The sequence below is a fragment of the Palaemon carinicauda genome, chromosome 26, assembly GCF_036898095.1.
Source record: "Palaemon carinicauda isolate YSFRI2023 chromosome 26, ASM3689809v2, whole genome shotgun sequence".
Classification (NCBI taxonomy): Eukaryota; Metazoa; Arthropoda; class Malacostraca; order Decapoda; family Palaemonidae; genus Palaemon; species Palaemon carinicauda.
In genome coordinates, this window is record NC_090750.1 from 94,398,692 (window position 1) to 94,411,911 (window position 13,220).

A 13,220-nucleotide genomic window follows, 5' to 3' on the forward strand; every position below is an offset into this window, starting at 1 on the left:
ATATATATATATACATATATATATATATATATATATATATATATATATATATATATATATATATATATATATATATATATATGTGTGTGTGTGTGTGTGTGTGTGTGAGTTAGTGTGTGTGTTTGTATATACATATATATATATATATATATATATATATATACACACACATATATATATACATATATCTATCTATCTATCTATATATATATACATATATATACATGAATAGAGAGAGAGAGAGAGAGAGAGAGAGAGAGAGAGAGAGAGAGAGAGAGAGAGAGAGAGAGAGAGAGAGAGACTCGTAGACACTTGCTTTTTATTATAATATGGAAGATTCTTAAAAGGCTCATTCAAGGGTGATGAGAGCCAGAGACAAATGTTTATTACATATGTTAGTTTCATGACTGATGGGTTTGTATCTGGTGATTAAATCAACTTTTAAAATTCAAAACTTTTTAGTAGGTCTATAATGTTCAGATATGTACTCAACGAAAAATTTACTATCTTTCAGATACACCATAAACAGAGAAACGAGCTCTAAGGTTAATTAAATAATTAGATGAATTATATACATTTTATTACTGACTAATTACATAATTTGATTGTGCAAAGAGTGTGTATGTAAGCACATAGAATAGGAATAAACATAAAGTTACAAATGTGATTGTGAGAGAGAGAAAAAACAATGGAAGTACAATATTGTAATACTATACATTCAAGATTATCTCACATCTCAATGTAAAAATTATTCTTGATTAAATGAAATACACCATATTGCAGTACTACATATTACTGCTTTCATGATTTTGAAATTAGTTGTCTTCTACAACACCTTGATGTACCACAAATTAGCAATTTGATTGACAGGTTTAAAGCCTAGCAAGACAGTACAGTATTGTCCTTTCCGTGCTCTTGTGCGATCTGCCAATAATGCATTCATTATTCACTTAGAACAGTATTATACTGAAAATTTAGACTGGTATTGAGAACTAGTGCACAAAATGTTAAGTCTCCAACAAGAGACCTGTTAACTTCATTAATTGTTATGTGCATTTGGCACTAATGAAGAATGCTAGTTGATTAGCCAGAAGTTAAATTTACCCATAGAGTCATTTAAGGAAGAAAAGTCTATAGACGATTTGGAGGTTTATGGACTGAAGATCTGTAAGGAGAGAAAATACAAAGTGTATCTATTTTTTTTTCTTAATAAATGTAAGCTTTATTTCTGACTTCGAAACAATGGCTGGCTGAGAGATGAATGTATTTTTGAAAGAAAAACTTCAGTAGGTAGTTTTGGTATTAGATATCACATCAATAGGGAAAACTTAATTAGCTTTGGCAAGCTTAAGCTAAAAACATTTTTCTAGTTGCTGGTGCTCAGAGAAGGGCATTTCTAGTACAATGCGCAGTAAACCATTTTTAAATCTGTTATCTCAATTTTTTTCTTCTCAGCATCTAGAGATTCATAAGCAGGACTCTTATCTTAGGTAAGTTTGGGGAGGTGACGCCCTTTAGTTTAATCATAACCCTTAACAGTTGTCTGATATTGTTAAAAAGTTAGCTACTTCAAGAAAAATTTGGTAATGACTAAAATAAATTCGTAACTATTGAAGAAAAATAAATCGGTAACTACTAGCACTCAAATCAGATGCATATAGCATAAGGCTTGTAGTCAGGGCAAGGACAAATGCAATACAATCTAATTCACAGTATCAAGGCATTAAAAAATTCACAAATAAAAAAGGTCAAGCTACTGTTAGGCCCACTAAACTTCATGCATCATATTCTGACAAATATCATAAGGATTACCTTCTTCATATTTGCCAAAGTGGTATTAATTTTCCATATTTCCCTAGCTATTCATTCCTTAATACAAATGCAATGAGCCAGTTACTAGCACTCTTTTGGAAACAGATAGGAAAACTGAACTTTTGTGCTAGATATTGTATTAATTTTCATGAAAAAGGGAAAATAAAATTTTTACATTATCTGACTGCCTTTACTGAGGATGCAATAGATATTGCTGTTCCCTAGCCCAGCTTGTGAATGAAAAATAATGTATTATGAACTTGGGGTTTACTCTAATAGAAGAATCTTAAGCCGGGATTAAATCTACAAGAGCTTCTTTCTAGAATAACATCATCTCAAAGCTGGCCATCATGTAGTGAAAAATATTTTTTTTGCAAAAAAAGGTTTGCTTATGTGTAAACATAAACATTATCTGTTACTATTAATAAAGAAATGTAATCAAGTAACATTCTCAATTCTAAGGACTTTTAGTTATAAAAAAAGTAATAAAGGGAATATTCTCAAAATATATTCAGTGCGCAACAGGAGTACAGTACAATGCATTACCTCTCCAAGTGATCATGAATTCTTCTCAGATGGTTGGCCAGCAAAGATCTCATTAGTCTGTTGAGTTACTCGAATAAAAGTTGTGCGCTTTGGGAGTTCCTTCAGCTTGGCAGCTCCTGTGTATGTGCAGGCCGATCGCAGTCCACCAAGAATGTCCAAAATGGTGGAATTTACATCCCCTCTGTATGGGATTTCAACAGATTTTCCCTCACTTGCTCTGTAAATGAAACAGCAATTGTTTGATAAAATATCTCTCGCTCCAAAATGGAAGCAACAGTAAGATAATGATAAGTACTATTGCATAGGCCCCTAAAATGAAATCTAGCCTCAGTACTTGAAAGCTAGTTAAGACATTCAGTCATAGGGCCATAATTTAGGTTATCTTGTTTTGTGCTGGCACTCAATGGCTATCTTGGTCCCTGTCCTTCAGCATCTTAACGTTTCGTTTCAGCCAACAGGAAGATAGAGCTTAACTATCCTATAAAATCCTTTCTATAACGGAATTGAGGTAATTTACTTAAATGAAGAAAGAAACCAATATTCTACAGAAATACAAAGGAGGGCAGAGGATGATATGAAGGAATGACTGGACATATAGAGATGGCACAAAAAAAAAAAAAAATCTCAAGATTAGTGTTTATATAATACCTTATCACAAACGAGAAGTGTACTCATGACACAGTTAAATACAGTTATCTATAAGGAATTTATTTATTTAAATCTCTTGAGGATAAGGATCAATCAAACCCACATATATTTGAAAGATGTGCTTGGAATAGATGTACAGATTCCTAGGGGACAATGAGGAATAGGCTACGCAACTATAACTGAAACCTACTGGTCTGATAATGAAATTGAAATAAGTCTACAGAGAGGAGTGACTATAGAGGCCTTTAGTTTAGCTACGTGTAGGGCTTTATATCAGATTCATTCAAATCCTTTGTTGAAAGGGAAGTCAAAGTGTTTCCCAGTATTTCTGTAGACATGAACAGGCATGAGCAAAGCATGACGGATCACAGATTAGTCTTGATTTATAGAATCCAAAGTGATGCAGTACATAAGCTGCCTTTTTCTCCCTAACTTGGTTGACACATGGTAAAATTTCGTAATTTTTACAGCATTTGTGAGATGCTCTCAGCAATATCAAAATATATATAGTCATCATCATCATCATCATGCAAACTTTAATGCCAGATTTTCCTTTCATGGGGTTAGATGTGAAATGAATTTTCTCCCCTCTCTGTATCCTATAATCTTTCTGCCAGAAATCCTATCAGGTTTAAGTCTCAATCTATTGACCTTTACCATAATTTCATGGGCTTTCACACAATTCTTTGTACTAATTACATATTTTCTGTTTTACTGATCAACTCTTTCTCATTCTATCTATTCACATATCCATGAAAATTGGCTACATCTTTTAAGAATCTCCCTCATTTCCTTGTCAGTCCCCATGTTTCTACTGCACAGAATAGGCCAGGCTTTACATATTCCTAGTAAGTCTTTACTGTCTCCACTGGTATGAGATTTTATGGGACATATTAAAATATATCTAGAACTGTTATGAAAATTAAGGCCTCGTTTTACCTGTATTCAGCTACACCTCCTGAATACTTCTGCATTGCTGTTGCTGAAGACATTCCATAGAATTGTTTCATTTTCTTTCCATTTCGTTCTATGATCTCACCGCCAGACTGATCATGTCCAGCCAGCATTCCACCCATCATCACAAAATCTGCTCCAGCACCAAAGGCTTTAGCAATATCTCCAGGGCATGTACAGCCACCATCCTGCAAGAGGAATACATAGATATTAACCAGTGACCTATTTCAGAAAGTATAACTTACTTAACATGGCAAATCTGATACAATATATCAGTGAGGCTGTATTTGGGTTTAGAATATCTTTTGAAAATCCCAACTTACAATATTTCATTGCTCAAAGGCGAAGTATTTACTTAATATATGTGGGCTATATTAACTTACAGATATAATATGGCCACCAAGTCCATGAGCTGCATCAGCACACTCAATCACTGCAGACAGCTGTGGATAACCAACACCAGCTTTCTTTCTTGTGGTACAAACTGATCCAGGACCGATACCTACTTTGATAATATCTGCACCAGAGAGAATAAGCTCTTCCACCATCTCCCCTGTCACAACATTGCCAGCCTGAAAGTAAAACAACATTAAGTTTTAGGAAAACATTTAGATTCATTATTGTACAGTAATTAAAGTATACTCATTTACATCACAAACCCATTATTTTTACATAGACTATTTTTCTTTGTAAATTATAGAAAGAATCATAAAGAGTTGGAAATGGGGAGAGAGTAGCCTATAGGGCTAAACTTCAGAATGGTACAACCCTGAAAAAATGGTGATCACACCTCCGAGTCACCCTTATCATCATAGATGATAAGACAAGCAAGGACATTCTTGATAAGATTAATAGGTGCTAATCAGGCATACACAATAGTATAAGTGAGAGTAAATAAACTCAGGCAAACCTACACTCTAAATGCAAAACACTAGGCATAACATTTCTCTCAGCCATTTTCTCTTAGCCACTCAAAGTGAACATGCCTTAAGCAATGGAATTAAACTTCTTAACACTGAACTGAATGAGGACTCCCTCATGATAAAGAATTATTAAGATAAATCAGTGGTATAACTGCTTTGGGTTTGCTCCTTACGCAAATAAGTGTCACAGAGCAGTGGGAATATGCAGTAACTGCTCACAAGAACAAAGCTACAAATGCAATGCCCATCATATAGCCCTAAGTGTATCAATTGCTAGAAAGTTCATCACTCAGCCTTCACACAGTACCCTTTAAGATTGGTAGAGGAATTAAAAAAGGTAACTCAAACGACAATAACTTCTGCCTGTTCAACCTACCTTCATGGTTTAGATCACTTTAGATGGAAACACTGGCTGAGATTTACTGATTTATATACACAAAAATCTGACATAAAGCCATATTTGTGTCTAAAATGTACTGATTACAATCCAGCTGTGTTCCTGCACACCTATTGAATGGTTGAAATATATTCGATTTACAGAAAAAGAATCATTTTAATCACCTGAATTGAAAGCTTACAATATGCACTATTCAACGTTAGTCTCTGTTTTAAAGATAAAGTGCCGGTGTTTCTGAAATAAACAAAAATATCTTCAACGTGTTCATGTGTTTGTTGTAAGTCTATTTTCATGCCATCCATGGGAGGTCATGTTTTGGTGACCAGAATATTGATGAAAGATGCTGGGTAATGGTTCTCACAATACTTCCCCAACCCCTCCCAAAAAAGACTTCCCCAAAAGAGACTATGGTGACTGAAGCATCCTCTGGGATTTATGCTGGTTTAAGTATGCTAATTGATACCCAGGAAGTTCTGCCTTCTACTGACAATTCATAGCACTTATATTTGCATTGTAGTAGTAGGCGATGAGGTCCTGAATAGGCCGCTGACAGGGAGGAGGGGGGTGTATGTGTGAATCTATTTGGTACGTTCTAGTTAGTCTTGCAGGGTCATAAGATTTCTTGGCCGAGAAGTATGTATTTTTACTGGAAGAATTTCTTCTATTGCTTTACGGATGTTGGAGGGGATGGTTGGTTTATTTGGATCCTGAAATACATAAGCAAGTATCGCTACTGATTGTCCATATAGTGCCTCAGCTAATGAAGCATTGAGGGTTGTGTGTGGAGCTGTTCTCAGTTCTAATAGGATCCTTGGTAAATGCTTTTTCCACCTTCTATCTTGATATTTGGCAGTGAGCCCTACTTTAAAGGAGTAATGGAAATGTTCGACCATACCATTAGCTTTTGGGTCTTATGGTTTAATTTTGTCCTGATGCTGGCTGTGAGGGATCTCCAAAGGCCTGACGTCATATTTACCTTCCTATAATTGGTTATATATTGGGGAACTCTGTGTTTGCTGACCCATTTAGCTAAAGTTTATGGGCAACTTTCCTCTGTCTTCTGTTTGACAGGTGTTGCATCGGGCCATCTAGTATTCCAGTCAATGATGGTGAAAGAGTATCTATATCCCTTAAAATGGGGAAGAGTTCCCACAATGTCAACATGAATTGGAGTGAGATGGCAATCGGTAGTCTTGAATTCCCCTATCTTGGATTTTGTATGCCTGATAATCTTAGATGTCTGATATGGAAAACATTTGTGAGCCCATTTCTTGATTCCTGTTTTGCTGGAGATAGCTTTTTGCTGAAAAATACTAGTAGTGCTACTTGTATCCATGGTCAGTGCAAGGGACCTATTGGTTTGATTAAATACTTATTAAGTGACTAGGAAATTCTACTGTATATTTTGCCCATCCATGTCTATTTTGTCTGACAATTAACCAATTTTCATGAGGATGAGGAATTGTTTTACATCCTTGATGTGCTGTTTAGAGTTGGGTTGAAAAAATGGATGCCGTTGACATAACAACGCAGCTGGTAATTCTACAAGGATATCTTCTGTAAGGTGTCGAAAGGTGGGACATGTTTTGAAGGCTGAAACATTGCAATTAGAAATATGTGTTGTGAATGGAATGATGATTGCTGTCTTTACTACGTTCTCTTTTTTCTACCATGACTCAATAATACCCCTTCAGGAGATAAATTTTCAAGAATATTCTTACCTCTTTGGGTTGGTTAGTTATGTCCGTGATGTTACTTAGGGGGTACCTGCCTGGTGTTGTTTAAACATTAAGTCGCCGGTAGTCCCTGCAGTGCTGCCATGTGTCATCTCCTTTACACACCATGTGGAGGGGAGATGCCCATGAGCTGGAGGTTTTCTTATGAACTCCTGCCTGTTCCATGTTCTGGAATAATTGCTTTGTCTGGAGCCAGTTGTCTGGGACGTGCATACAGTGGGGGTTCCCCTGTGACAACATTATGCTTGATATGGTGTTTTGTAGGGTGCATGAGGGCATGCTGAATTTTGTCCTTGAATACCTCGGAATCGAGAAATTTCTGGTTGCTGCATGGAACTTGTTGCTGCCCTTGGAGTGATGGGGGCTATAGGGACATCTCTCTGAATGAGTGGTTGTCTGGATACATCTACCAGCATGTCTTGTGCCTCTAGGAAATCTGCTCTAAGTAGTGCGGAGGTGTCATCTGCAGTGATGACTGCTCAACTGCATAGTTTTCCAGTTAATGCTACTTCCATGTTTCTGGTTTAAGTGTATCTTTAGCATGGCACCGTTTGTGGTAGACACATGGGGGGTGTTGGGGACTGGATTCACTGGATTCTGCTGCCAGACTTACAAGCACCCAGCAAAGCAACACATACCAGGAGATTTAAACACCGCAAGACACCGCTGACGCCCCATTACACGGGCCCTTTCCTCATATCCATTAGTGGTAAAGAAGACTGGGTCTCCACTGATCCACTAAAACCTGCATATCTACTACAAGATAACCTGCTTACAGTTCGCCTCTCCAGGGTAAGGTGCCCTATTTCATATATATGTCTTTTTTAGTGGAGGAGCATTGTACCGCACATGTTTAACACACGCATATACACTATAATGCTATTGCTTTTTTATCTCTTACTTTCTCCTGCCCTGATAATAAAAAAGGCTGTTTAAACTTGCCATTGCAAGTTTCACATTGTTCGACTTTTTGTGCCATTATTGTCCTCAGCTGTTTGTATATAAGCTCGTTATCTTGTTGAATAAAGTCACTTACATTCATCTCGCCTTTCTGTTAGTAACTAACAGCTACCTTGCAACAGGATACGGCCAAACACTGGCCAAATGTTTTGAAGCCTGAGGGAAAATGTTCTAAAGTTGTGGGAGAGAAGTCCCAGAGTCAATTAAATCACAAGAATCTTCTTATCCCATGGAGATTAGCAGATTTTTTTTTATGGGCACTTGGAACAAGCCTCCAACAAGATCACCCAAATGAAGAATTGAGGCGAATCTGGCTTTTAATTTGCTCCAACTTTCATAGCCATGATTTTCTCTCCCCGTCCTTAGCTTTTGAGTCTTTTTTCTTTCCCTAGCCACTAATGAGGAAAACCTTCCATTTTGTCCTGCTAGAGCCTTAAGGTAGTATAATCGGAGGACAAAAGCCTTCGGAAAATGCGGTAATGAAATTTATTATATTCAAGTATTATTAAAAACATATTAATAAAATTACTATGCGAAACTTTTTCAGAATAAGCTTGACAAGTAAAAGGGAAGCATCATGAAATCTGTGCAATATGAATCACAGTATTTTTTAACCAAAACATTGATGTTAATGTAATCTTTATCCAGATTTCTGGAGATGCAAAGTGTTATTTATGTGACATGAAATTACTCATAATTATTCAGCATTTTCTCTATTAAAGTTGTGGTGACAGCACACTGGATTTTAACAATTCCATAGGTATTGGCATTCTAAGGATTCTTCATCTTCACAACCCATATGGCCTTCCTTTCATTTTGGTATTCAATTTTGGGGTTCCTCACTTCTGCTCTTTGTTCGATGGACAAGTTTATATACTACCCTGTGCCAGTTACACAGGTCACAGACACCTGTTTAACTTACAAAGTTTCTGTACACTTCTGGACATATTGTTAGTCATAAAAGCATTTGGTTACAATTCTTTCTACACAAAGAGTTTAACTAGGTTAAAAAGGGCCCTTTTAATGTTTCTCAAATCTCGTGGCAGTAATTTGGAATCCTCCCAACCTCAATAGCTTTGAAAATGAATCGAATTATTTCAAATTAATTGTTTCAATACAAACTAATTATTTTCACAACGTCTTCCTTCCAATCCCTGTGTTCTTTTAAAAATGAAGTGCCTAGAATATATGCAGCTGCAAAAACAAGTTATGTAAATATAGATACAATCAATTATCTGACTAATAATTACCCATAATCCATTGCCATTTTTTTTTCTGAGGGTAAAATTCCACCTTAAAGATGAAAAATAAACTCCCTCTGACTCCGAATGTTCCTGCCTTATCCGCTTTCCATATAAACAAAGCATTTTTTTTGCCAGTATTATAACTAACCAAAAAAAAAAAAAAAAAAAAAAAAAAATACCATACTAGTCAAGTAGGGACGAAGGATCTTTCATGAATGGATAAGTATTAAAATCAATTATTCTATTTCGAAAATAACTAATAATTATATTCTGACTTACTCACTGAACTGAATCAGGTGGGAGTAGCTGGGTACATATCCAGAGCTGCTATCACTCATAGTCAGGGATAATAATTTTCTATAATTAAAGCTTAATTCTTATTTCAGTGAGGAAATAGTAATGAATTCAAGGTAAGATTCATCACAAACGGAATTGGTATCTAAATTAAAGATTGCTAGTAAAAAATTTCTAGATATCAAAACCAAGATAAAAGATAATGCAATATTAAATAAACTGTAGAATTAAGATTACATCTTTATAACCCGCGAAAATGGGACGATAAAGAATCAAAACTTAACCCTTTTACCCCCAAAGGACGTACTGGTACGTTTCACAAAAGCCATCCCTTTACCCCCATGGACGTACCGGTACGTCCTTGCAATAAAAATGCTATAAAAATTTTTTTTTTTCATATTTTTTGATAATTTTTTGAGAAAATTCAGGAATTTTCCAAGAGAATGAGACCAACCTGACCTCTCTATGACAAATATTAAGGCTGTTAGAGCAATTTAAAAACAATATTCTGCAAAATGTGCTGGGAAAAAAATAACCCCCTGAGGGTTAAGGGTTGGAAATTTCCAAATAGCCTGAGGGTAAAAGGGTTAAAAAAAGAACTGTATCTACATACTGCTGCCACTTACCAAAATGGTGTGATCGGGATAATTCTTGCGAACCTTTCTTACGTATTCAACAAAGACCTCTGAGTAACCATTCGCAACATCCAAGCAGATGAATTTGATCTGAAAGAATGGAACAGTTTAATGGATTTTAAGATAGTTTTTCTTGGCTCATCATAAATAGAAAATATATGTAGCAGGTGACCATATTTATAGGCTTAATAATAAATGCATAGAAGTGTATTTTCTTTGCGAGGTATCTCCTTACAGAGGGAACGGCAGAGAGGATCTGTTGAAGGCGCTCCCAATCAGATGCTGAAATACCCGAAGAGGCGGCTACATACTCCACAACATCTGGATTGTTCTCTCCAAATTGTTTCCATTCCTCAATACTGTAATGTTTGTGCACTGTAGTGAAGCATTTGTGCTGTAAAGAAAAAGGAAGGTTCAGAGCATTAATCACTTCAACAGAATCAATAAAACAAGGCAAGTTGTGGAATGATCTTCCTAATCGGTTAGTTGAATCAGTAGAACTTCAAAAGATCAAAGTTGCAGCAATTGTTTTTTTATGTTGAGCAAGCTGACATAAGTCTTTTTATAGTCTATATATTAATTATCTGTTTAAATGTTGCTAATGTTTTAGAAATATTTTATATTAATTTTCCATTAATTCTTATAAAGTTATTTATTTCCATATTTCCTTTCCTCACTGGGGTATTTTTCCCTGTTGAAGCCCTTGGACTTATAGCAACTTGCTTTTCTAACTATGGTTGTAGCTTGGCTAGTAGTAATAAGAATAACGATAACAACGACAACAACAACAACAACAACAACAACAACAACAATAATAATAATAATAATAATAATAATAACAATACAGTTTATGAATCATCTCCAACATAAAGCAATGTCCTTTGAAAATAAGTGTGAAAACGTCTATTATCTAAAAGGTGCGAGTAAAATGTTTTCACTTTATCAACTTCTTATAGTTTAGAATACTGTGTTTTACCTTTGCAAGGGCTGTTGCCATTTCAAAAGTCCCCACTGTGTCCATATTGGCAGCAATCACTGGGATACCAGTCCATGTATGCTTTGAATTGCGGAATGTGATGGTTCGTACCAATTCGACCTGAAATAGCAAGAAAACTACTTATAAAATATATTCTTTCATGAATATTCATTAAAACACAATAAGCAGGAACATTATGCTTACTTACCTGCTGGGAAAAAATAAGTAGATTTTAGATTCAAATAGGATATAATGTATATATATATATATATATATATATATATATATATATATATATATATATATATATATATATACAGTATATACTGTATATATATATATATATATATATATATATATATATACATATATATACATATATATATATATATATATATATATATATATATATATATGTATATATATACAGTTAAGCATAGTAAACCCGGTAAAAAAGCAAGGAATCAAAATGTAATCCTTCAACCAAGATTATTTATATAAATAATAATTATCTAAAAATAAGAGTAAGTTTAAATGACCATGATTACATTAAATTTTGATTTTACCAGTAAGCTGCTATTCCTACAACACGGTGGGCACTCAACACCACTGCATAGGATTCCAGCATTTATTGTATCGTGCAATAAATGCATGTCGACCAACAGTTTGATTTAATCATTGAAAGTTTAGTCTTACAACTGGGTACTTGAACACCTAGGCTTCTCAGTGGTGTATCAAACCTGCGAAGAGGGGAAGTTGAGAGTGGCTAGATACTAAGATAAAGATTTGGAAAGTAAATGAGATGAAGTGTAAAGATCTATAGATGAAGCTGGAAGACACCCCCGTTTTTTTAATACTATAAATTAGCAGTAAAGAGGGATTGGCTAGTAAGATTCAAGAAGGGAGATACAGTAAATGGCTAAAAGTTGGGTGCAGCTTGGCGTTAAAGTTACACTGCAACAATCCTCCAGTAATACCTACGGTCCAACACGTTGTACTGGACCATACAACTCCTATATTATGTACACTTGTGCACTTTCTGTATATTGAGATGTTATCTTCATCCTTTGTTCCATTAGGTGCCAAACCTCCCAGTTTTATGTTCTGCTATCATTCATTTCTTCTCATATGTGCCCCATCTATGACCATTTCATTAAGAACGTATGCATTACAAATCCTATACAATAAGGAAATTGGTACCTTCCACATCATGAGAAATAATTTCTACTTAAACTTCTGGTATTCTAAATAAGACTAGAAGTTATAGCTTAGTCTTGAAAAAAAGGAGGGTCCTTAGCTATTTTGAGAATATTATCTCCTTTTGTTTGTGGTTATCTATATTGGAGCACTACTTTAGTGTCTAATGCCACTGGCACTTTCTATGAGACCAATATCCAGGAAGAAGTTAATCACATTGCCCTTTCATGTTAAATAATAATCATAATCTACTTATGATAAAGACAGGGACAACAACTGAATATTGTTTCTGATCCTCACATTTTCACTGCATCTTGTACTACTTTCAATCCACTGCAGTAAAGAAAAAAAAAATCTTTTCATTTCACATTAATTGTGACTAATAATTCTTCTTATACTATCTCAATGAACAGGCACAATGCTTGCCTCTGATTATTGTGTGAGATACATATCATCAGGGAGGAAAATATGTAATTAAGTCAAGAAGAGTTAAATGAATGATCTATCTGTCAAATATATCCGTAAAATTCCCCTTATGGCAGTACCATACATCCTCCCTTTATCTGGATACCCTTTGTGGACACTTCCTTCTCTATATCCGATGCGGTAACGTCCCTGACTAGTGAACGCCAGACTGGGGTTCGAGGCCCGCTCAAACTTGTCAGTTTCTTTGGTCTCTGCAACCTCACCATCCTTGTGAGCTAAGGATGGGGGAGCATATGGGTCTATCTGCTGAGTCATCAGCAGCCATTGCCTGGCCCTCCTTGGTCCTAGCTTAGGTGGAGAGGGAGCATGGGCGCTGATCATATGTATATATCGTCAGTCTCTAGGGCATTGTCCTGCTTGATAGGGTAATGTCACTGTCCCTTGCCTCTGCCATTCATGAGTGGTCTTTAAA

The 13,220-nt window shown here is 35.5% G+C and overlaps 1 protein-coding gene across 2 annotated transcripts in view; it reads right to left on the reverse strand.

Annotated features, from left to right (window-relative positions):
• Positions 1–563: 563 nt before the first annotated feature.
• Positions 564–13,220, reverse strand: part of LOC137619701 (GMP reductase 2-like) — a 68,171-nt gene continuing 55,514 nt past the window's right edge. The window contains exons 2-8 of one of the 2 annotated variants that reach the window (XM_068349981.1): positions 11,126–11,245; positions 10,385–10,543; positions 10,141–10,239; positions 4,344–4,532; positions 3,946–4,148; positions 2,359–2,575; positions 564–924 (exon numbers count right to left, since the gene is read on the reverse strand). In XM_068349981.1, coding sequence (XP_068206082.1) covers positions 2,371–2,575; positions 3,946–4,148; positions 4,344–4,532; positions 10,141–10,239; positions 10,385–10,543; positions 11,126–11,245 — 975 coding nt within the window. In that variant the 3' untranslated portion in view covers positions 564–924; positions 2,359–2,370. Of the gene's footprint in view, positions 1,166–2,358; positions 2,576–3,945; positions 4,149–4,343; positions 4,533–10,140; positions 10,240–10,384; positions 10,544–11,125; positions 11,246–13,220 lie in introns of both variants that reach the window. The other variant, XM_068349980.1, reaches the window with a different exon arrangement.